Source organism: Mytilus edulis, chromosome 13 (genome assembly GCF_963676685.1).
Source record: "Mytilus edulis chromosome 13, xbMytEdul2.2, whole genome shotgun sequence".
Lineage (NCBI taxonomy): Eukaryota > Metazoa > Mollusca > Bivalvia > Mytilida > Mytilidae > Mytilus > Mytilus edulis.
This window is the reverse complement of record NC_092356.1, coordinates 60,031,654-60,059,159: the sequence shown is the minus strand read 5'-3', so window position 1 is coordinate 60,059,159 and position 27,506 is coordinate 60,031,654. Positions and strand designations below refer to the sequence as shown.

Here is a 27,506-nt window from a genome sequence, read left to right as displayed (position 1 = left end):
GTCATTTAACTTTCATTAACTATGTATTTGTTACCGAATGTTGTTTTGTCTAGTGTATAGACGATCACAATTTAAACTACCAATATGTTGTCTTCTTCGCTAATTTTACTAACGAGCATTGTTTTCCATGTAAGGTAAATACATTTTTATTTTCCAATTTGATAATACTGCTGTTTTGCGTTTTGGGTGAAAGGTTCCTGTAAGAATGTTACAGTAAATTATCATATATTCTACTTGATCCGTACATTTCAATATGGTATCGACAATAAGCAAAGTTATGCATTATGCTCAAATTATAGACAATCAGCTTATGACGACATAATAAGATATTGTCTGAAACTATCAATCATTCGGTTAATTTCCTGAAATCTGATGAGTTTAAACTATTGCTATATTAAATCATTTCTAAAATAATAAAAAAAATAAAAACATAGGAGTTTTGCTTTCGTTTGATGTGTTTGAGCTTATTAATTTGCCATTTGGTAAGAGACTTTTTCCTCGGGGTTCAGTATTTTTGTGATTTTACTTTTTACTTGTCTATGAAAAACGAGTAAGACACAATTATCAATGAAACTATATAAACACTCTCAACGGGGAACGCTAGAAAGCACGGACACTTACTTGTCAATGAAACACACAAAAGACTTTCATTTGTCATTGATACAAAATAAATTCACATACTTATAGTTGATACTATTGAAAGTTACTTGCAACATAGAGGTTAGACATTACTTTCTAATGATGCAATTGTAAAATATCTTTTATGTAAATAAACAAGTTAAAATACTTGTTTACTTGAAAATGATACGAAATAAAAGTAATCGATACTGACTTGTAAACTATTGAAATAAGACATATATATTTTTAAGAATAAATTGAGTAAGTCTTACTTGTCAATGTTATAATAATTGTAAAGACACTTGATGACTTAAATTCCGCAGGTAAGATAACAAACAAATCAAATCTACATAATAACATACTGGCTGCTTTTGTAAATGCAAAATGCATTTAAGTTTTGTGTGATACATCTAAAAATTGATAAGCACGGAGTTTAATCAGAGAATTTGATCTTATTAGTATGTATTATTTTATAGAATTGTAGAGACCGGATATTGTATGCAAACATTTTCGTGCAGTAACCAAGAGTATACACAGGAGCAATACTACGTGCGGTGTTGGTTCTTAAGGAGATGTACACGTTACAGGTTTGAAATGAGCTTAAACGTTATACAAACATATATAACAGATATAAAAGATAACACACATTATCTTACCTCCTTTACATTTCTAGGAATGTGATTGGTTAAAAGCGTCCACGTGAAGTGAAGACCGTGTATATTTGGTATTAGGTTAGCAGGGAGGCGGGGCTTATTTCATACACGGTTAGTAGTGGAGTTACGTACCTTTATATTCCATATTAGGTGGTAGGGAGGAGGGGCTTATTTAATACACGGTTAGAAGTGGTGTTACGTCTCTTTATAAAAACCAAACGGAACTGAGAAAACAATCTTAAAGGTTTCAACAGACGAAGAAGTTGATGATTATGATTGAAATAAATTCATTAAACACATTTAAACCTAACAAGTTGTTATCGTCGGCTATTGTTCATGTAGAATCAATTGAAGTAGTTTCTTAAGGCTAACAGTATTAAAGACTGGCATACTCATTTTGATAGATCACAAGTCTAAATTTTACACGTTAAGATGGTCGGCAAGATAAATTCGTTATTATTTTCATTTATGTATGAAAAATAATTTGCCGAATATATTAGTAAAGACGATCATTTAAGAGTATTTCATCTAATAAATTCTTTAATGCAATTACATTTCATACATATCTTTGGAATACCATTCGTCACCTGAATACACAATACACTCGTAGAATTATGTGAACAATTGCAACTGATAAATACTTCGGAATGATGAAAACTGCGTCTAACGTACAAAATTGTAGATAGTCAAGAATTTGTTATCTTAGAAATAAAAAATGTCAACTTATAGAATGAATACAAAGTTAATAAAACATTGATTTGTTATTAGATTACGGAAATTTGAATTTATCTCAGAGTTCAGTAAATTTGTTATTTTACTTTTTACACCGGTACTGCACCGTGTCATTTTTTCATATCCATTTAGAAAGGTGTCGGTCATTAGATACACAACATGTTCCCGGAGAATCTGTTGTCATGGATATACTGGACAGTCTTGTAAACAAGGTATCAATGTAGATTATAGAAACTTTGCTTTAAACTCTTATGCAACTAATTCAAATAACGAAAGGATTTTTCAATTAAAAGAATTGTAATTTAAAAAAAACACAATCCAAACATCTTGGTTTTATTGAGGTAGGTTGATAAGTATGTGAGATCGGAAATTTCATCATGACCGATTCAAAAAGTGGGGCAAAAGATTCCAGAGGGACATTTAAACTCATAGATCTAAAATAAACTGAAAACGCCATTGCTAAAACCAAAAATAATACACACCGACAAAGACAAAGACATAACATAGAACAACTAAAAACTAAGCAACACAAACGCCTCCAAAACAGGGGGTGATTCAATGTGCTTCGGGAAGGGAAGCTAATCAAGCTCCACAAGTGGCACCCGTCATGTTGCTTATGTTATTACAAACTCGGTTAACAGTCAAATTAGAGAATTTAAAATAGATAGTTGTTGTTTCTCACTTGGCTTCCATAAATACGCAAAGGAACTAAAAAAGAAAGTCGTTTAACAGAATGACATTTCTTTATGTAGACTGTTATTTCTTATAGGAAGATGTGGTATGAGTGCGAATTAGAAAACTCTCTATCCAAATAACCATTTATAAAAGTATACAATTATAGGTCAAGGTACGGCCTTCAACACGGAGCCTTGGCTCACATCGAACAAAAAGCTATAAAGGGCACCAAAATTACAAGGGTAAAACCATTCAAACGGGAAAACCAACGGTCCTATCTATTTCGCAGCGGGATTAAACGTTTTAATGGTAGCAAACCTTCTCCCTTTTACTGAGACAACAGTATAGCATCACAACATCGAAAACACACGAGAAAATATCAATTGGAAGGCTTAACACACTATGAACGAATAAATTTGAAATGGGATACCTGAATGCATATACATAGTGTATAAGGTTATTAGGGATAAAAGGTCAAAGGTAAATAAACAAGTATAAACAAAGCTATGGTTAGATATCACTATGAAATATTTAACAATTTATACAAAATCCTCACTTTATAAAAACAAAACGGTTTTCAAATTCTACACGGGAAAAAAAATTGTCGTTAAGTATTCTAAATCTTCCTATTAGGAATACCAAGAAAGTTCTGAAATATAGATAAACATAAAACAGTCTCCGGGACAAGTTTGCAATTCCACTGAGTGCAAAAGTTGTTTCCTTATTTTTTGGAATTAAGTCAAAATGAAGTTGATAACTTGGTTGGTATTGGGTCCCTGATATTTGTCCTAAATTTTTTTGGCTCTAGCACCACTATTGAAAACGTTATGCCCCTTTTTTCAACAATTTCCTCAGAGGAAAAGTAGTTTTCCTCAAGGGAAATCAAATTTCCATAAAGGAAAAAGATTTTTCCTCAAGGGAAATTGTTTTTTCCTCAAGGGAAAAAGATTTCCCTTAGGAAATTTGCTGCATAAATATTTCCATTGATGAAATTCTATTTCCTTAGAGGAAATTCTTTTTCCTTTGAGGAAATTCTTTTTTCTTTGAGGAAATTCTTTTTCCTTTGAGGAAATTCTTTTTCCTTTGTTTAAACTCTTTTTCCTTTGATGAAATTTGCGGCTTCAAATTTTCCTTTGAGGAAATTCTATTTCCTTAGAGGAAATTTGTGGCTTCAAATTTTCCTTTGAGGAAATACTTTTTCCTGTGAGGAAATTTGTAGCTTCAAATTTTCCTTGGAGGAAATACTTTTTCCTGTGAGGAAATTGTTGACAAACACTTTTCCTTAAGGGAAAATTCAAGACAATCATTGTTCTTCAAATTTCCTCTAAGGAAATCATTGTTCTTCAAATTTCCTCTAAGGAAATCATTGTTCTTCAAATTTCCTCGAAGGAAATTTCTGAACATCAAATTTCCCTTAAGGAAATGTTTTCCCTTATTTTTAAATTGTTAAACATTTCTTCACTATACCATGTATACAAACAGTATGAATATAATTTTTACAAGACTGAATAATTGATACAAATGATATTTAAAACATTAATAAATGTTTGACTCAACATTTTAATGACATTGAAAATTAATACAGTCTGACTGTTAAGATCTAGGTATTGTTCATACTTTTTATATAACTTCAACTTTGATTTATAAAAAAAAAATTGTAGCAAAGGATTCTGTTTTCTTTGTAATTGTTGTTACATTAATAAGCAACCAATTTGAATATCATACCATTTGTAGTGTTCTAAAGAATTTGTTTATATTAGATTAAATATTAAAATAAACACTTTCCCTGTTATTTTAAAGACAAATCCCTCTATTGTTTATGCGCATATACAAGCGCAACAGTACTATGTCGTCAGTGGTTTATGACGTCGCGGTTTCCGCGCGAACTGGAAACGTTTATTAGAGTTATTCCTCTTTGAGCCGATGGAGAGAGGGACAATCGTTTTGATAGGTTAATTTGCCGAGAAAAAAATGAAAATTGTTTTTAAATAATAGACATGTTCCAGAATTGGATAAAATATGAGAATGAAAAGAGAGTCAACTATACAGCAATCTAACAACAAAAAATACACAAAAATGACCGTAAAGAAACGAAATAGAATCTGGATACTCGACAACAAGATGAGCCAATCAAATTATAATATAATACTTTTTTCCTTAATTTTCTACATGTATAGACTTTTGTAGGTTGTTAATTACATCGATATTTTACAAATCATTAAGAAAGTACGAAAATCATCAATCTTTCTGATCATGTCCTCAAAATTCACTGTATCTTTAGCAAAAAGTATGGATATGGCAAATTGCATTGACGTATTTTGAATGTGTACTGCACTTACATTTTTACATGAATATGATAATTAGATTTCAAATAAACACCAACAAAACAGTAACCTAATGACGCATACATGTAAAACAAAGTACATCTAGAGAAGTTAACATATAATCTTCTAACATTGTAGGGTTTTTTTATATGACCATTCCGAGTTTGTCCCGATTGTTTGATATTTATGTATAAGGTGCGCATTTTTTGTTTAAAAAAAACATAATCGTGTCTGTGTTAAAAAGATGTCGGAATGAAGAATTACAGAGGAACGCATATGGGAAAAAAATAATTAAAAGGAGATTTGAGAAAAGAGGTCGGACTATGTTTTATTCATACTCACGGTATGACAGCTGTATGAGTATACTTAGACTGAGTTTCTAGCAACATTACGGAATATTTCGATATTCATAGATGCCTAAGGATGAGTGATCAAAACAGAAATGGTGTTAATTAGACCCCGTTAACACTTGCACGGAATTGAAATAAAATCGATCTCTGAAGAGCATCTCGCGTTTTCGATCTTTTTAAAAGAACTTGTGCGTTTATATTTAGTATACATTGCATATCTAAAATAATCAGCCTAACCATTTCGTTGACAAAAAATCGTAAAAAATTGAATAAGGAAATATTTGGTTCATTAGATAATTATATGCTTCTGCATTTATTAATATTATATTTGATTAACATGTCATAAGTAAATAAAAAAAAAAGAATTGTCAGAAAAAAATTACTTATAACGCTCATTTCGTTTGAAGATGAGTAATCTACAGAAGAAAAAAAATACTGAATGAATACAATTGGAAAGATATTGTTTTAAAAAGGTGCACCGAATATCACACGTATAGTAAGAGAATATGGAACGAATACATGTAAGTAACAGGGCATCAGTCGAGCACTGAAACGAGTATTTACGTCTTAGAATAGGGTTATTTTATCTCTTAGAACCAATATATAGCATCAGAGACAAGAACAAAAAAGGTGCGACCTATAACAAGCATATTGTAAGCGAATAAGTAGCAGGTCATCGGTCTAACGCTAAAACTGGAACATACGCGCTAATAGGTATATTTCACTTTTAAGAACCTATAGCTAACACCAGAGACAAGAAAACAATTTAAAAGATTTGTTTCGTAATAGGTGCAATGTGTTTCAACGTATAAGGAACGAATAAGTAACGGTATCAGTCGAGCGCTGTAACGGGTCCTGTCTAAACTCAGGAGTATGTAATTTAAAGTGGTTGTTGTTTGCATAAGAGTCACACATTTGTTTTTCATTAATTATTTTTTTTTTTATTATTTTCTAGTTTGAATTGTGTTACATTTGTCCTTTCGGGACCTTTTATAGTTGTGTATGCGGTATGGGATTTGCTCATTGTTGTAGGCAGTATGGTGACCCATAGTTAATAATTTCCAGTGTCAATTGGTCATTTGTGGAGCATTGTGTTATTTGCAATCATACCACATTTTCTTTTTTTATTAATATATTTTCAGAAGAATGACGCAAAAAACGTCGAATATATTAATTTGATTTTTATTATGTCCATGGCACGTTTTGTCAAATCATTTGAGAATAAACACTGAAAACATTTTTAAACTGACCATGCGCAGATTTATTTCCATATCTATATAAAACACTTGGAATTTTATATCGAGTGATTGATTGAAAAGTCGATCGCAATGTATCTAAAGCGTTTTCACTTAAAAAAAAATCGGTTCATAAAAAAATCGTTCTTTTAAAACTACGTCTGGGGATGGAATGTTTACGTCCGATTGAAGATCGATCTTTCTCATTTTTGCAATACTAAAGACCGGCGATCTCAGAAATGATCGATCTTTATTGTTATTGGAAACGGAGTCTTAGATTTCTAATGATTTTAAGTAATTATCATCAAAATAAAAAGGAACAACATTGTTTTCCAACCACCGCATTTATATTACGTGTCTGTGATACTGACTGAAAACTAAGTACTATCATGTGTAGATTACTGTGATGTATCGTAGTTTAAAACAAACAAACAACAAAACAGCAAATAACGAGAACTGGGTTGTCTCTAATTTGTGAGAATATAGCCTAAAACGGCCGAACGTCTTTCGACGTTGTTTTTAGAATTGGCGCAATATGTTCCCGCCAATTCAAATTGTTAACCCCTTTTTTGAAATATCTCTTTTTCCATTACGGTGACCCCATCTTTTTATTTCCTTATTTTATTTAGATATAAACAACGCATATTCTATTGAAGACTCATGGAGAAATTATTGGTCAATTTCTTTTAAACTTATTTTTTTATAGGTATTTCACAATAAAAAAAGGCGGGAAAACTATTATAGCGACTTATCATTATTATTTTCCATTCAGTAAAGGGTGATATTATTAAAATAGTTTGTATTAACAACTAGGTTAACAAAACAGACAAGTTTTTATTGGATACGGACTTTAAAAAAAATATTACACTGCTATTGACTAGAAGTCCCACTTTGCAAATTCCGTGAAAAAGATGGCGTTTTAAATCGAAAACGAGGTCGGTGACCCCATTTTTTTATTTGCTTATTTTAAAGCTTTTACCTAGCCTAGAGTAAAAATAAAATATAAAGAAGATATTATTGGTAGATCTGAATAGAAGGATTTGTCTTTAAATTAAAATTTTCTTTTGTTTTAGCTTGTGTACAGTTATTCAATCCACTAGTAAGAATACATTATTCCATTCACTAAACATTTTCCTTCAATTCTAAGAAAAACATTTTTGCAAACTGGTCTTCAATGATCTTCTTCTGTATATTTGATGAGGGAGCAATGTAAATTAGTGGATAAAACTGGTGTTCCTTTTTTCAACAACAAAATAGTACTGTTTCTGCATTTCTCCTTTCTTTCGACTAATATATATAATATGTTGTTGCTTTTATACAATAGTGTTTTTGTATACTATGATAGAACTCCATTTCGTTAAAGGTCATTATCATTCGATTATGATGAAATTTCCTATTTCTTTTTTTACAGGAAAGAACATATTCCAGTTCAATTTCCTCTTCAGTAATGACCTATTGATCATGAAAACAAAGATGTCTGATCACCTAAAAATACACAAAATAAACAAATAAAATGTTATAAATGGAGAGAGAAACAGCAATAAAGTTTATTTTGTCATGTTTATTATTTTAAATATATTTCCTTTCTTACTTGTGAATGCTTTTGTCTATAGTTCTTATATTAGTTGATTTTGTGCATTTGTCAATCTTTCAAGTTGAGGCAGTTTGTTCTTTATATATATATATGGGTAGGGTTGAGTGCTTATAAACCTGTTTTTTATTACATGCATTAGTTTTATGGATTTCTAACTTAAGCTGTCAGTTACTGTGAGTACTTAAAACTTTGTGTCTTTTCAGTTTAGGGAAATGTATAAATTTCTTGCTAACTGTAAACCAACTTATTTTCGCGAGCTATTTATTTTCACAAGCAATTTATTTTCGCATTTAAAAATATAACGCGCATATAACTCGTCGCGAATGTTTTTCATATGTATCTTCCCTTATTAAAATACATTAAATAACTTAAAAATTGTGAAAAATAAATAGCTTCGATGTAGACTAGAAAGTATAAAACACAAAAATAAAGTATTCGCGAAAAATTAGTTGGTTTACAGTAGTAGTCTGTGTGTGCAGAAAATTTACATCATTAGTTGTCTGGGAGAGAGTTGTCTTATTGGCAATTATGCCACATCTTATTTTTATATAATCTTGCCATATTCCTATTGTGCCTGTCCAAAGTTCGGAGCCTGTAGTTTTTGTCAGTTTACTCAGATACTTAAATTTAGTGGTTGTTGTTGTTGTTTCATACCGGTCATATTTATATTTTGTAATTTATTTTGTTATAAACTAGGCAATTAGTTTTACAGTTTGGATTGTTTCAATTTTTCATCTGAGGGTCTTTTATAGCTGCCTACTTTGACTATAGAGTATGGATTTTATCATTATTGAAGGTCGTCACAGGCCTACTATTGCTTTCTCAAAGCCATGATCAATAGTTTTCATATCTAATATACCACATCTTTTAATTTTTATAGTAATCATGAAAATCATCTTTCAAGTTCAATAACTTTTAACTTAGAAATAAAAGTGGCGCCCTTACCATTTACGTTTAGTTGGCTTCTGCAAATTTTAAATTGTCTTTCATTTCTGCTATTTATTATTTCTCTGCATCTTCTATAATTCTTGTCCTATACATAAAAGAGTAAAAGTTATTATTGAATGACATCTTGAATCAATATTTTTTTTGCTGTTTAATGTACATGATGTATATTAATGCGTGTTTAATAAAAATCTGTACCATGAGTGCTTGCTAAGCTTATTGCCCTTTTAGCTGGTTTTTATGCTTTAAATGAATTTTTATAATAAACTAGAAAAACTATGAGCACTGCACAAATAAGACCCCCTTCCCCCTTAAAAAAAGGACATGCACACACAGTGGTATTCATTGACATAAAACATGAAGATAATTCGGCTCCATTTAGAGATATCTTGTAACTACAATTATAAGGCTGTGATTTTTTAACAAATAAATTTCTAAAACCTTTCAAAGTTTGACAATGGACAGATTTTAAATAACTTTCCAACAACTAAAGTTCCTTAACTCTGCATCTTATACAAAAATATACATGATAAATAGGGGATGATACTCCTGCTTGCATATTAATTATTCAAAGTTTTAAAGGAACATAACTGAAGAACGGTAAAAGATTTACTACCAAAATTTGAAATTGATCTGATTTTGTGGTAAAAAGTATTGTTTTAAAGTTTAATAAAACTTGGTTGAGGTAAACTTAAGTTAGAGGACGGAAACGAAAAATTTATTATTTTTCCATTTTTAAAGAATATAACTCTAGAATAGTAAAAGAGACACTACCAAAATTCAAACTTAATCTGTATTTTGTAGTGAAAGGCATTGTGTATAAGTTTCATAACATTTGGTTGAGACAAACTAAAGTTTACAGAACAGGAAACCAAAAATTCAACATTTTTTCCCCATTTGTAAAGAGGCATAACTCTAGTACAGTAATACTGATATCACCAAAATTCAAACTTGATCTGAGTATTGTGATAACAAGCTTTTGTAAAAGTTTAATTAAATTTGGTTTAGGCAATCTAAAGTACTGTAAGAGAACAAAAAACAACTTTGGGACAGACGGACAGATGATCAAGTGTTAAACTAAAACTTAATGGCCCCTCCACTATGGGTTATGAAAATGAAAAAGGAGTTTATGTCAAGATATAAAAACCATTCACTAAAGTTTCCTAAAAATTTGTGACAGAATTCTTGAGACTATCCATATCCCAATAGTACAATGACATAAATCAGAATTTTTTTTAATTGAAAGAAAAATTATCATGATTATGTTATACAAAAATAATTCACCAAGTTTCATGAAAATTGCTCAAAGCATTATTAATAGAATACTGGGAAAATCCCCCCTTTTATGAATAAAATTCCGCATTCATTTAACAGGTAAACTCAGGTAAAAATATAAATAAAAATTAAATTAAATTTTAATTGACTATGTTTTTTTTTATTTTCATAATAAATATGACTATCACTTTTTAATTTTGAAAGTATTTCTTAATTCAAATTATATATTGTTCATATTGAATTCCAAAATAAATTATAAAGTAATTTAAGTTGGTTAGTAAATTAGACCAAGACACAAACATGGAGTTTCGGCACGTACCGAAATGTAAAGTTATGAATTTATCAATACTTTTACCTTTAAGATTAGCTATGTTTTAGAATTTTAACATTTTTATCTTAAATATATTTCTACGATTTAGTGCTTGTGCATAACAAAACGGACTCACCTTGCTCGAAATCCCACTTCCAACTCATCGTTGGTGAGCAGGGGACTTAGGGGACTAACGGAATGAGTACTTATACTTGTAAATAATTGAACAAATTATAAATAAATAAGTAGTATAGTATTTTACCTGAGTTTACCTGTCAAAAAAATGCGCGCAATTGTAATCAAAAACTGCGCGCAAACGTAATGATTTTTGCACGCAAATGTAATGGTAATGCGCGCAAACGTAATGCACCGGATTAAAATATTGTCATAAATAGCATAGACAGCTCTTACATTTGTAGTCTTGAGAACCACATGTGTTAATTGTGTGAGTATAATCATGATGATAATCATGCACAAGATTTGACTTCTAAAAGCCTATATATTAAAATTTTCTGAAGATATTGCACGCATTTATTAATATGACCAATTTTAAGAAATGCACAAAGATATGAGATGATTTATATAATTGTAATTTCAGGCATTTACAGAAAAGTCTTTTAACCCCACTTCATTTTGCACTTTTCCACATGTCAGGAGCCAGAAGTTATGGCCATTGTGACCTTTGTATGATTTCTATTTTTGTTTCTTACTTTATATTGAGGAGTATGACGTCCATTATCATTATCACTCAACTAGTATACATTTTTTGTTTAATGGCAAGCTTTCAATGGCAAGCTAAAGCTAGCTCACAGACACGGATCCAGGGGGTTCCAAGGTTGGAACCCCCTTCTATTTTTGACCATCAATGCATTTGAATGGGGAATGTAGTTCGAAACCACCCCTCCTCCCCCCATTTGTCCTGGGTTAGGAACCCCTTCTTTAAATGGCTGGATCCACCCCAGTCTCAGGTTGTCCCGGAGACTGTTATAATCTAACATTTCGTACATATGGGGTGAATATCTTCAATAAAACTATACTATAAGAGCTAGATAAAATTTCCTGTATAGATTTAAGGTGAAATGGAATAATGTTGATGTTCATAGTACGAAATGAAAATTAGTAGATATTCCAAATAAGAAAAGGTGATGTATAGAAAAGATCCATATTAATAAAAAAAAATAACAAAAAGCATTACAAATAGTATCAACAGATCAAATTAACAAGAAAGTACAATTTGAGAGTACTCGCAGTTACTCACAGCTAGATAAAAGCCTAAACAATTAATAATAAAAAAATCATGCATTAGAGACTAAAATCAGGTTACAATCAAACTCAACTGATACAAAGTTGGGTATATTCATAACTCATCATTAGTTGGTGTGCCAACAATACTTGCAATTAGAACTACAAGTCAGAACATCATTTTATCTATCGTTCAATAACAATGATTTAAATTTGCAATAAGCACATAAATAAATCCAATATGACTGAAGCAGAGACATATAGATATTATGTTTGTGTCTCTGACTGATTTCTTAAGTGAAATGCGATTATCAAACAAAACTTTTTGAAGCCTTTCAAACATTTTTCCGTATAATAAATATCAATTGATTTTCGTCGACTACAAAATCCTGCTTATAATTTATAATTTTCAGCTGTATGTTACGGTTCCACTTCTTGTCCCAATGGTGGAACTTGTTCCTCACCAGACACATGTAGTTGTAGACCAGGATTTGGTGGATCACGTTGTGAAGGTTGTTTACATTCTTTTTACTTGTTCGTTTATATGTTTCATGTTTTCCCCATTCCTCATTTAAAGGTGATATTCCACTATGTAGAATGATTACCGTTGAATATTAATAAGTATTTATATCTAAGTAACCATAGAAGAATGTATTAATTTATTTTCTGTTAACAATATATTTCCTTACATCTTTGCTCTTAGAATTGGCAAATAATCACTTGGTGATAAACTCATTAAAACAAATGTAACCAAAATTGACTTCATAATTTGAAATATTGACGCATATTATGATATGACTGCTAATATAAAATCACACGGATTGAGATGGCCTCATGAGAGCATATAAGTTAAGTGGTATTTATTTGAACCATGTTATAATAAAGAGTAACATTCTTACCGTTGCTGTTATCATTTTGAAATAACTTGACTGATATGGATCTAAAATTTCAGATATAAATGAATGTTTAGTTAGCAATGGCGGATGCTCCCAAATCTGTAGAAACTCAATGGGATCTTTTCTATGCAAATGTGAGAATGGATACTATTTGGGACGTGATAGAAAAACATGCTTAGGTATGTAAATGAAGCAGAAGGTTAACATTGTGCTTTCAAAATTAAGATCACTTCACGTATTCCATAATTCATATAATATTTCATTAAAATAATAATACTACATGAAGCAGTATATCGATATAGGATCGAATCCAAGCGATGAAAGAACAAAAACTTAATTCCGCAAATTTACAATCTATCATTATTGGGCTGTTATTTAGACGAATTATATAAACAAGTATCAATTGAAAACAACGGTCATTGCTTACACAAATAAGGCCGTTAGTTTTCTCGTTTGAATTGTTTTACATTGTCATATCGGGGCCTTTTATGGCTGACTATATGGTATGGGCTTTGTTTATTGTTGAAGGCCGTACGGTGACCTACAGTTGTTAATGTCTGTGTCATTTTGGTCTCTTGTGGATTGTTGTCTCATCGGCAATCATACCACCTCTTCTCTTTTATATTCAAACATATGATTGCGTTGGGTTAATACCGCATTTTTTATCCATATATATAAAACAAACTTCTTAGTAGAGGTGTCTAAATATAGCACACACAAGATTTTCAAAAGGACCATACAAGTGAAACCGTATATTTTAACTTAACGCTTTTGACTAGCAGATCGAACAACGGATGTTCTTAAACACTGCAGACTGCCATGGCGATATATGTATAATACATAACTACTTTAAAAATCAGCACAACAATATCAAATCGTCAAATGTACGGAGGCAAACGTTTGCCCTTCCTTTGCCGGGACACGATTCCACTTCTTGTCCCAATCTGGTGGCACATGTTAATCACCAGACACATGTAGTTGTAGACCAGGATTTGGTGGATCACATTGTGAGGTTGTTTACATTCTTTGTACTTGTTTGTTTATATGTTTCATGTTTTCCCCATTCCTCATTGAAAGGTGATATTCCGGTATGTTGAATGATTATCGTTGAATAATAATTAGTATTTATATCAAAGTTACCATAGAAGAATGTATTAATTTATTTTCTGTTAACAATATATTTCCTTACATGTTTGCTCTTAGAATTGGCATATAATAACTTGGTGATAAACTTATTTAAAAAAAAATGTAATCAAAATTGACTAAATAATTTGAAATATCGACACATATAATGATATTACTGCTAATATAAAATCAAAGGGTTTGAGATGGCCTCATTAGAGAATAGGTTTACTGGTAATTGTGTATACCATCTTATAATAAAGAGTATCATTGTAATCATTATTGTTATTATTTGGAAACTACTTGAATGATGTGGATCTAAAATTTCAGATATAAATGAATGTTTAGTTAGCAATGGTGGATGCTCCCAAATCTGTAGAAACTCAATAGGATCTTTTCTATGCAAATGTGAGAATGGATACTATTTGGGAAGTAATAGAAAAACATGCTTAGGTATGTAAATGAAGCAGAAGGTTAACATGATGCTTTCAAAATTAAGAACACTCGACGTATTCCAAAATGCATATAATATTTCATTAAAATAATAATACTACATGAAGCAGTATAGCTAGTATATCGATATAAGATCGAATCCAAGCGAGGAAAGAACAAAAACTTAATTCCGCAAATTTACAGATCTTTCATTATTAGGCTGTTATTTAGACGAAATATATAAACAAGTATCAATTGAAAACAACGTTCAAACATATGATTGCGTTGGTTTAATAACGCATTTTGTATACGTGTGTATAAAACAAACTTCTTAGTAGAGGGGTCTAAATATAGCACACACAAGATTTTCAAAAGGACCAAACAAGTGAAAAGTATATTTTAACGCATTTGACTAGCAGATCGAACAACGGATGTTCTAAAACACTGCAGACTGCCATGGCGATATATGTATATATACATAACTACTCTAAAAAAAACAGCACAACAATATAAAATCTTCAAATTTACGGAGGCAAACTTTTGTTCTTCCTTTGCCGGGATATGGTTCCACTTATTGTCCCAATGGTGGCACAGGTTCCTCACCAGACACATGTAGTTGTAGACCATGATTTGGTGGATCACGTTGTGAAGGTTGTTTACATTATTTTTAGTTGTTGGTTTATATGTTTCATGTTTTCCCCATTCCTCATTCAAAGGTGATATTCCGGTACGAGAATAAGTTTAGTGGTAATTGTGTGTACCATGTTATAATAAAAAGTATCATTATTATCATTATTGTTATTTTTTTAAAATAACTTGACTGATGTGGAATTAAACTTTCAGATATAAATGAATGTGAAGTTAGCAATGGTGGATGCTCCCAAATCTGTAGAAACTCAATAGGATCTTTTCAATGCCATTGTAAGAATGGATACTTTTTGGGAAGTGATAGAAAAACATGCTTAGGTATGTAAATGAAGCAGAAGGTTAACATGGTGTAATCAAATTAAGAATACTCCACGTATTCCAAAATTCATATAATATTTCATTAAAATAATAATACTACATAAAGGAGTATAGCTAGAATATCGATATAAGATCGAATCCAAGCGAGGAAAGAACAAAAACGTAATTCCGCAAATTTACAGATCTTTCATTATTAGGCTATTATTTAGACGAAATATATAAACAAGTATCAATTGAAAACAACGTTCATACATATGATTGCGTTGGTTTAATAACGCATTTTGTATACGTGTGTATAAAACAAACTTCTTAGTAGAGGGGTCTAAATATAGCACACACAAGATTTTCAAAAGGACCAAACAAGTGAAAAAGTATATTTAAACTTAACGCATTTTACTAGCAGATCGAACAACGGATGTTCTAAAACACTGCAGACTGCCATGGCGATATATGTATAATACATAACTACTTTAAAAACAGCACAACAATATAAAATCTTCAAATTTACGGAGGCAAACTTTTGTTCTTCCTTTGCCGGGATACGGTTCCACTTCTTGTCCCAATGGTGGCACAGGTTCCTCACCAGACACATGTAGTTGTAGACCAGGATTTGGTGGATCACGTTGTGAAGGTTGTTTACATTCTTTTTACTTGTTTGTTTATATGTTTCATGTTTTCCCCATTCCTCATTGAAAGGTGATATTCCGGTACGAGAATAAGTTTAGTGGTAATTGTGTGTACCATGTTATAATAAAAAGTATCATTATTGTTATTTTTTGGAAATAACTTGACTGATGTGGAATTAAACTTTCAGATATAAATGAATGTGAAGTTAGCAATGGTGGATGCTCCCAAATCTGTAGAAACTCAATAGGATCTTTTCAATGCAATTGTAAGAATGGATACTTTTTGGGAAGTGATAGAAAATCATGCTTAGGTATGTAAATGAAGCAGAAGGTTAACATGGTGTAATCAAATTAAGAATACTCCACGTATTCCAAAATTCACATAATATTTCATTAAAATAGTAATACTACATAAAGCATTATATCAATTATATGGTAGAATTGAACATATTTTGAAATGATGAATATTGTTACCTCGGATAGCTACAATTATTACTATACTTCAAACAACTCTTTTAAACGATTTTTTTTTCAAATGATATTGTCCAGTAGATCAATTTTTTAAAATTATAATTTATCATTCATGAGAGGTAGCAAACGGAACATCAACATCAAGGAGAAGAAACGTAAGGTAATGTTTGCGTGCAAAGGGAGGTTATGCGAACTAAACTTATTAAAATAAGGAGACACCCGATGTTTTGAATTGCTTTGATCAACTACAATATTATCGAGAAAAAAAACTACACCTACCCCAAAATTGCCGTTTTTTATGTGAGTTCATCCAAATTTGATTTGTAGAAGTTCTTCAAGACTTTATTATACATTATTCTTTAAAAAAAAAAACACGTACTATAAACCAGTTACTTTTCTTTTTTACTTTTGCTCATCCTATGCCTTAATATAATTCTATTTTTGTAGATTTAAATGAATGTTTAGACATAACGTGTTTAAATAATGGTAGCTGTCTTAACTATGAAGGGTCATATGCTTGCCAATGCAACCAGGGATTTTCAGGTGATGTGTGTCAATCAGGTAACCAAATTATCTTCGTCAGATATATGTCTGCGGAGTGTTTCTGATTTCAAAGGCTTCGTTTAGCTTTAAGATGAAGGAATATAAATGTCGAAATATAAATAAAAATTGAAATCGTAGTTTCAAACGGATTACATATTTTGTATTTTTTTATGTTCTACATTACATGTACATTGGTTAACTAGCTTAAATATCCATCTAAATTATTGTTAATCAAATTATATACATAAACAAAAAAAAAGAAGATGTGATTTGATTACCAATGAGACAACTGTCCACCATACCAAAGTGAAAAGAGGTAAAGTAGTCTTTTTTATAATATATTGTCTTTATAATAAACACATATGTTTACTTCTAGATATAAACGAGTGTTTACTTTCGAATGATACATGTGACGATCAGTGCATTAATACAAATGGGTCATTTTATTGTAAATGTACTGGTGGCAGCAGCTCTTTATCTGAGGATGGCGTGTCTTGCAAAGGTAGGAACCTCATGCTAATTAGTAACAAAGAAGCACACTATGTAATGTTAAAAGCACATTTTATAGTTTAATTCTCATAATGTGCATGCTTATAGGCACCAGTTACGCCTTTATTGTTTTAAGCATTTTGAAATATATGTAAATATGTAAAGTATTTCTACAGCTACAAGTTTTACTGCAACATTTGCATACGATTTAATTTTTTCGAAATAATAAAGAAATTGCAAAATACGAACATCAAACTTGCAGGACAAATGACAAAAACAGGAATACAAAAAAAAACACCTTCGCAGTAGGTTAACATGAATTCGATAAATGAAGCGTATCAATGCAAGGAAAACAGGACGACATTTGTGTATGCGATAAAAACATTATTTATAGAAAACTTTATTCTTTAATTGCATTACCACGTGTTATCCACGAGAATGTCTTTAATAAAGTTTAAACATGTATATGTATATCTGTGACTGCATCCTACATAAATTTGTAAGATCTTCTATGATAGATAGTTCAGCTGATCTGTTATTTATCTATTATCATGCCTTATATATCATGTACTGAGTTTCGACGCCAGATACAAACTGATTATACCAAAGGCCAAACAAATATTTTTCCGGAGTCCTGACGGATATTATATGTCTTTTCAACGCTAGGACGAGACACGTCTTTGTAAGTGCAAAATTGATAGGCATATGAGATAAGTACAAATAACGTTAAGAAAAGCAATGTGATCCTATATTTTTTGGACCAAAACATACTGTCAGAATAACTTTTCTGTAGTTGTAGCATGGTTTCGTTAAAAACAAATCCTTTTCTAAAGTCTGTATCTCAAAAAAGGCTATCAATGTCGCTTGTTTATTTGTTTATTGTTTATTTAAATCTTTATCAAAATGCATTTGACAAGCAGGTCGAAAAACGGATGTTATTAAAAACACTCCAGACTGCCATGATTACTCAAAATATCAGCACAACAATATTTTATCTGTCATTTTGCAGAAGCAAATTTTTGTTCTTTGTCGGGATTCGAACTCGCTTTTTTGACATCGAGAAGCACCGCTTCCACTGTTAAGTATCTCTTTTATATTTATTGTAGTTAACGTCAAGGAAAAATCATACAACAGTGTGGCTGTTGGTCTCGGGACAGGTTTATCTCTAGCGTTAGCAATAGTAGCGGTTGTGTTTTTAGCTGTCCTTAAAAACAGACACAAAAGGCCATCTTCATTAGAAGGTACACGTACATACAATGTCAATTTTGATATTACATATTTCATATTGTTTATGAAAAACATAGTCAATTGTAAACTATTGACGCTTGATTTTTGTGCTGTTAATTTTCACAAAAGATATGTTTCAAATAATTCAACAGGCGATAAATTCGTTATTTTAACGTGTCAACGTTTTATGTATTTATGTACCTTCAAATTATTATTTTGATTTTAATAAAAAAGAAAATATCGTTGCAATTTTGTATAATGCATTATAAAGCTAAAGCTATCGTATCGATGAAGAAAAAAGAGGAAAGATACCAAAAACGGCATTGAAAAAATCATTAAAAAAAGTATAATAAAAACAGAATTATCATTACCAAAACATTAGAGGAGAAACAACATTAACAAAATATAACTTAGATAAATATCACACGAGCAACACGAACTACTAGTAATCCTAAGAGAGAAGGTGAACTCAACGTTCTCTGGAAAGGCAAGTTCGACATGATTAAGGCATCTAAAGATATATAAAGTTTTAACAAATAGGAATGACATAAATCATGTTTCATGGTAATAAAACAACATATTTCATACATGAAGAAAATTAATATAAATGGCGTGAAGTGATCTTTTATTGACGTCATCACTGACATTTTTACATTTTGTAATACTATAAAAGGACTTTTGAATGAATATTGGTAAACATGATTCCCTACTTGAATCGACGTAATAAACAACAACCTCGTGTACAAAAAATTTACGAAGGACAATTTCCTCCAATACTATTTGCAATAACCCAATATTTATATCAACTTTTGAAAATGTTTGCGACCTGACCAGTGTCGTCGCAATCCAGACAAAATTAAGACCAGCTAGGACACAGCAACATTTATAATTTTCTTACAATGCGTAAATCACTCGTTATTTTTTCATTGAATATGTATCTTCAGAAACTAATCAAACTTCTAACGGTTATCAGTCACAGATATGGAACAGGTAAGAGATGATTAAAATATATTGATTGAGAGTCTGACCATTTGGCATCAGGGTACTGTTATATCTAGATCGAGTCTCGTCCACAGTCCATGATGGTTAAAAAAAACAATAACAAAAACAGTCGGTCTACATCTTGCAATGAATTTTGTATTTATTTTGAGGGAAATGCAATTTACTTGGAAGACTTTTACTGTGTTTTATCTCAAAACAAGGGCTGAAGATACCAGAGGGACATTCAAATTCATAAACCAAAAAACAAACTTGACAACGTCATGGCTTAAAAGAAAGTACACTAAACACAACACAGAATATTACGACTGCTTTTACTAAATTATACAAAATATCTTTCGTTGGATTCAAAGTAAATCTTTTATATTGAACCATAACAGTATAGATAACTTAGATAATGCAAGTTTCCATGGACATTAATATAAAGCTTGTCGTTTTTGTTTTTGTTTTCGTTCCATACCCTTGATTTTTCAGATGTTTTTGTTTTAAAGTTTGCATTTAGCTTTCTGTCAGTTCACCCAAAATATATGTGATCATGAACAGTCTTTACAAGATAACAATCATGCACAACCTGTTCATTGATCAAATTAAAAACAACAGTTGGGTGGTCCTTAACCTTCTCGGAATGATATTGACTGAAGATAACATCATAAAAAAATGAAGCAAACATTCAAAAAGAGAAATCATTAAACCGATGACAATGCACAGGTTTATGATGAAACACACTATATAAGCAGTTTAAAACAAGTGAAATACTTCATAACACATCATAATTGTTGCAAGTAGTGGAATAAAAAAAAACTACGAATATGTTGCGTTCGAATGTTTTTAAAAGTTATCTTTAACAATGACGCTCAAAGACAACAGTTTGAAAATCAATGCAAGGTAACGTAGAAGTGAAGATGATTGGGCTTGTTTAAACAAAGATCAATTATATATAAACATATTACACATGACAAGAGAAAAAATGTACTGACTGCGATTTATTTTTTTGTGTTACTTACATCAACGGGATTAACATAATGCAAACAAAGTAATACTATAAAACATTTATCAAGCTGTTACATCGGCTTTCGCTGGGTTATAAGTAGAAGTAATAGACTAATGTTTCGTTTTGAACATTTATTCAAAATGCGATGGATTTGTGCAAAAATATATATTAATGTAAAATTAGTAAAAAGCTATTAATTCATCGTAAATACATTGATTATTGTAATTTTACAAAAATATGCAATGTTTTTATTTTGTGCTCTTTTTTTTTTTTATTTATATAGTGGCGTGAGGACCATTTATACCGGACTTTCTGGTAATTATGAAAATGGTATGCATATTCATTTTATTGATTTTCTTCAGATGGAATTTCGACTGCAGTAAGCTTTGTTATATTTGAAACAGGAATGTTCATTTTGCTAGTCATTTGCTGTTAAAACAACTGGATTTTAACCAATCTAAATAAAGGCAAAATTCAATTGAGATCAGAATTTGAGGAACATGTTACATGTTTGAATATTGTTATCATTACCAGTAGTTATGGTAGTATTATTATTACAAAAAAACTATTAGAATTATTACAGTATTGTTTTTGCTACTGTTGCTTATACTAGACTGATAGATTTTAATAATTTTTTGTAGTAACCCCTTCATGGTTTGATCATGAGGGGGTAATGGTGGGTATTGAAGAGTGCAATACTGTTTTGAGTATTAAAAAATTGAAAACAACACGTTTAATAATTCTATGCGTCCGAAGCGCTTTTCTGGAGTTACCTTCATCAGGAACGCTCAAGGCCAAACATTTGAAATCCGAAGATGTATCAGTACCGAAACTGTTGAAGAGCTATATGACAAAAATACCTAAAATAAAAATTCAAATGCATCTAAAGTCAACTTTGCCTGAGGGAGTTGAAACCTTAGTTTCGTAATAAGAAGGGTCATTTTAAAAACTTCTTTCCAAAAATATAAAATGAAATTTGGACCATTTACGCAGCCTTTTTTCACCCTATATAATTCATAATCACTTAACATTTAAGAGTGTTAAACGAATACGTTTTAAATATACTGCAAATTAAAGAATCATTACGTGATGCTTATCTTGGTACAATCTTCAATTTAGAAGATAGTAGATTTATTTGAGGTAGTCGTTCGTGGGTTCTGGACTGGTATTCTGTGAATGAAATCTTGCCAGCTGGTCATTATTTTATTGCCGAATATTATTACAAATTGAAACGTACAACAAACTTGAAATTGTCTGCCATATGCGGAGTTTTTAATTAAATATGATGAGAGTATTAATCATAAGTGAAACGGAATTGGATATCGTCTAATTCTGGATAATAATTATAGCTATTTAATTCAAAAAGTAATGATAGATTCGTTGAATTCTCATTTAGTGTCATGCTGAAATTCAATAACTCGAGTTGATATCAAGCGATATCCAATTGTTTCTCGTTATAAGGCATATTAATGTAGTAAAACGTTTTATACTTTCCCCTTTTTAATCATTTACAGCACCGAAACCTGTAGAAACCGAAAACAATCGAAGGTAAACAATGTTAAATATATAGAATGTGTTGTATTCTCCATATATAGCTATCATTAAAGCACATAGCACATGAAGAAAACAATAAAAATATAATCATTTAGACAAGCAAATAAAAGTGTTCAATTCACATGCAATTGAGGAATTAATTACTTGGACAAAAATAACAATAACACAAATGTTGATGAAATTGGAATAAATTAATTTGAGAGACTTAATATATTTACTGCGCTATTGAATTTTGAATTTGAGAGGAGGACAAGATTGTTTACATTATACTTCGTTTCTGTGTGTGTTACATTTCTGTGTTGTGTTTCTGATGTGTCGTAGTTCTCTTATATTTGATACGTTTCCCTCAGTTTTAGTTTGTAACCCAGATTTGTTTTTTCTCTATCGATTTATGATTTTTTAACAGCGGAATACTACTGTTGCCTTTATTTATTCCAGATTGATGAATACAGGTAAACGAATTTCACCAACGTTCAAAACGGGTCAATCTATTAACAATACTATGAAATTCAAATTAAGGCGTCAGAAGTGCCTTTCTTGATTTACCTTCATCTGGAAGCGTATAACCTAAATATGTCAGAGTCAATAATACATAATCGTTAACTCAAGAATCCATATCACTAAAAGTTCTCAAAACCAAATAGTAAAACTCAACTTTGCCTCTAATATTCAAAATGTATATTACAGTATGAACGAGTACGAATCAGTTGTTGTAACACAAGCTGTAAAAGTAAACGATGAAACAGAAAGACAGATCTCTCCATATGACAACATCCAAATCAAAGGTACAGACACCCATATACCGTAAAACATCCCTATAGACAAACGTAGTACGAAAGATTTTATCAGAAATATCGAATTCAAAATAATTCAAAAAGTATATAAGATAAAAATCAAACGCTTAACCACCGAAATGAGTGAAATACAACTGTCATACTCCTGACCTAGTAAACGCATTCAGAATCAAGTGGTTTGTTTAATTATGGGCCCAGTTTTATATAGTTTTATGTCATAAGGTAACAGGTACATAAATGGCTTGTCCTGCGATTTTTAAATGAAAAATCGAAAAATTTAAGTTGATCACCGATCTAATTTCGAGTTCCAGACATTTGAAAATGGTAAGGAATCAACATAAAGTACATATACATAACGTCAAATTTAAACCAAAAATAAGAAGTTTCAAGCTTTCGTTAATCTTTAGTTGAAACCAATCCTTCGACTTTTCTATAAAAATCAAATGTTTTTAAGGTATTATTTTCCTTTCTTTTCATACATAATTTTCATGGGGTTATCGAACCTCTTTTTTATATATCAGCCGTTGAAAGGGTGTTGTTGACGAGAAAAGAGAAAAAAATCATGACGTCGCCGAAAAAAATTACGCAACGTCAAGGCTATATCAGCAGAATTGTAAAGACAACAACTGCTTCAATATATTTTTTTTTGGCTATTCAAATGCGCTATAGAGCATATTATCCTGTCTGAAAAAAAGGATTGATTGCCTATTATTGTTTTTTTAGTGATTATACGAGGTTCTAAGTATTTATAACGTATTTATAGAATGATTAAAAACACAGTGTTAAAGGACATATTTTTTATAAACTTATTGAAGTGTTACACTTAATGCCTCCCCCACTACGGCCGGTGCATAAAAAAACCAACAACATTTTGCTTTAATTCCTCCGATACTTGCAGGAGGTCATGCATATAAAATATATAAAATTGTGTTTCAATTGCACGAGGACACACCATAAACATGAACACACACTTCGATCCAAATAGTACTGGTCATTTGCAAACTTGAGTAGTGTGTTTAATATGACACGAGAGGAGATGTGGGATAAATGTAAATTATAGGCAAAAGACAAACAAAAGGAATATTTCAAAGTATGTTGCATATTATCCCTACTGTTTCCCTATCGTTGGTTTTGTTTCGTTATTAAAGTGCGAAAAGTGAATAGATATGAATGTTCAAAACAATTCTATATACATTCCAACTAATTTATCTTTCTTTCTTTTTTTGTTATTCGGCCCCGCCTCGGTTGACAATGTTTGCTCAGGATACCAATCTACTCTATTCCCCATTCATCTATGTGTTGTTATCAATAGTTCAACATAGACTTTGAACACACATTATATCACGTTCCGATAAATGTATCCAGTCTAGATTTTGTGGGCTGAAATGATCAAGCTAACAATGTACTGAATAGAAAAGCTGAATGTGATTTTGAAGAACCGTCCTCGAGGGATTTTAACGTATTAATTAGATGTTGCAGCGATTGAAAATCGCCGAAAGCATATTATGGACCTCGTTATTTATGCCAACAATATCCCTGTTTGTACTTTAGAATTTTTTGCAAAGTTTTGCGAAAATTGAGAAGAAATACGTTAAGCGAAAAAAAAAACTCTAATTCTAAATGTTTATAGCAGCAATTGCACAAGTCATGTATATAAACAGTATCAACTGAAATCGAAATAACTGTAATTCCGATTTTTTGCGCAATTTAAAATGAATTGATTGATGCAATCAGCAATTTCTAAATCTACAGTATGATATATGTACTTTGCTAATTATTTTTTTGAAGTGTCTGTAAAGACGTAATTTCCAATCAGCGGTCCGGTTCTATATTTTTCCCTGCATGCGTTTTCATACTGGGAACTTGTAATTCACAATCTTCCATTCAATTCAAATTGACTGAAAAGCAACCGTTTGTGTTCGTGCGGAAGGCCACATCCTTATTCATGTTATTACGATTCTCGTTCAAGTTTATTGTCACTTTTTCTTGCTTACCCGTCTGAGGTAATTTCCGAGATTATATTTTACAAATTTCATGTTACACTCAATATTTTTTTATTATAAATTATTTGTTTTAAAATAACACAAGTACTTTCATTTTCAAATTCTATTTATAGACCATATCGCGTACGTGAAAGAAAGCACTGTAAAGAAAGGTTTTTGTTTATATTTAAATGAGAAAATGGTATATAACAGTTATAAAATGAATATCAAATTAAAAATATTAGTATTAACCTCTTTTTTTGTCGAGGATTGAACACGTCCTAGCCGTTTTCACTCACGTTGACAGTTGTTTTAGGAAAATTTATTTCTCTGAATGCAAATGACTGAATGTAAGTCTGTGACACAATTTGGTATTGAATTTTAATAAATAAAATGACAGTATATAGCGTAAGTTTTAATTTGTTATTGTGAAGGTTTACGTGTGTAATGCAAGTACGTGTTTATGATATTGAATTATTATCAATATACTACATTTCGTTTTCACGTCCCATATCAACATTCCCGATTTTTTAAGTCTCCGATCTGTGCTGATTACCTGCGTATTGTAAGTTAATGGATGGACAGTTACCCCAAGGTATAAACAAAATACTTCCGAGACTAATTCTTTGTACTTTAAACAGTTTTGCAGAAACATAATGGTGAATACAACTTCCTGAAAGTTGGTCATAATAGTAAACCCAACCCAATCATTCTCCGACCATCACGACATGCCAAGTTTCTTTAATTTTCATGGGAGGGAAGCACTGTTAAACTGTTTGAAGAGATATATTTTACATTCTTCAATTTTTGCTACATTTTGATGAGATGCATTCAATACTCTTCCACCAACTTGGCCATTATTCCGACGAAGCGGAATATCTTCCGACATCTTGAAAATATTTTTCTGGTGTAAGGGGAATAACTCTCATAACAACGAACGCAAATTTTCCTGTCTTCCGCCAGAGACGTTCATTTACGTACCTCTCACCTTAATGCTACTAAAGAACATTTACTAATTTGCTGCAAAGGTGACTTTTATGAACTTCCTTTAATGACAAATAAGTATTCTTTTAATCTGCTCACTCGCCCAAAAGGATCGAATTTTCAATTTTGAGCTCAAATTAAACAATATCACAAGTACTGGGAAGACATCTCTATAATCTAGACATATCTGGCTTTGTCATTTCGTAGCTTTGATTTGAGTTTTAATGTGAGTTTTGAATGGAAGAAAGGTAATTCATAGAGTGCACGAGGAACTTTGCTTATTGGAAGTTCTGGTCTACTATGACACTGTGATAACCAATGATTTTCAAAAGGTTATGTTTGAACATATGAATGAAACACTAATTATAATTCAAATTTATTATCACATTTATTCATTTAGTAATTAGCCTTTTCAAATGCTACTTATGACTCCTGATTGTAAATCCTTTAATCCATTTTGTTATCTTTCTTAGGAATAACGGATGACAGTGGACAACATAGACCCGACAGAGACACGGCTGAATATGAAAATTTAGTCATATTTAGAAAAATAGATAGTTCAGAACTTTGAAATTAATCGACGTTTTTATGTTGTGATGGTGCCTACTTATTGATATAATTTTAAATTATAATTACAAAATTAATTTGAATAGGCGTTATGTGCATTTTTTATCTTTCACCTTTCATTTTATTTTTGTCTCAATGTATACCTTACAATGACCTTGGGTAGAATGAAGGGAAGAAGGTCACATATGGATATTAATATGTTGGACACAGTATTACTTCATTGAGGTTTTGTTTGTAGCATCTGTATGTATCTGGGTTCCCTTAGGTTTTATTTTATATATTGCATTTTGAGTATGTTAAACAGTTTATCTTCGAATGCTATTGTTCATCAATATTATAAATGTTTCCCCCGAAAATCAAAGTTATCTTTATATCACAACCTTGCATTAATTGTATATCACAATCATATAATAACATTACCAATTTTACTGTACCAGATTTGCTTTTCGATAATTAGTGTATGCATTCAATCAAATACAAACACTAAGTAAGTGCCGTTTATTGTTAGTGTGTATGTATATTTGTTGGCGTGTTCTTTCATATCATTAGCTTGTTATAAACTCAGATTGATTTGCTAGACACAAAGCTATTATGAAGTTTTGATGCATCAAGTACAGTTCAAGTAGTCATTTGAATGGCTTTTAGGTATTGTATATCCAATATTTGGCCTATTAAGCGATATGCATGCGCTTGTGAAACGCTACAACAAAAACCTGTTTGTCTTTCGACATCATGAGGAAAGCCACATGGTTTTAATTCATTGAATTAACGTGATGCATTGGAAGTTAATGTGCTTTCTTTTAGTAAATTCATATTTTTCTAAATTGATTAAATGAGGATATATTTGACACAAATTTTATTCGACCAACGGAGTGGAGATATAAATAAATCCAAGTTTCAATGTAAATTG

General features: G+C 30.9%; 1 protein-coding gene across 1 annotated transcript; it reads left to right on the top strand.

The window, feature by feature from the left end:
- Positions 1-27,506, top strand: LOC139500446 (EGF-like and EMI domain-containing protein 1). The gene is made up of 15 exons (XM_071289183.1): positions 1-134; positions 1,095-1,205; positions 2,136-2,215; positions 12,367-12,465; positions 14,302-14,424; positions 15,247-15,369; positions 16,184-16,306; positions 16,914-17,027; positions 17,386-17,511; positions 18,605-18,739; positions 19,670-19,715; positions 20,999-21,045; positions 22,230-22,263; positions 22,957-23,054; positions 26,503-27,506. Exons 1-15 carry the CDS (start codon positions 85-87, stop codon positions 26,598-26,600), a joined length of 1,407 nt encoding a protein of 468 aa, XP_071145284.1. The 5' UTR covers positions 1-84; the 3' UTR covers positions 26,601-27,506.

Bases quoted from the DNA above. Each gene is read 5' to 3' on its own strand.
- LOC139500446 (XM_071289183.1), top strand. From the start codon at position 85: ATGTTGTCTTCTTCGCTAATTTTACTAACGAGCATTGTTTTCCATGTA. The intron at 12,466-14,301 runs GTTGTTTACATT...CTAAAATTTCAG, and splicing joins TGGTGGATCACGTTGTGAAG to ATATAAATGAATGTTTAGTT. The intron at 14,425-15,246 runs GTATGTAAATGA...TTAAACTTTCAG, and splicing joins TAATAGAAAAACATGCTTAG to ATATAAATGAATGTGAAGTT.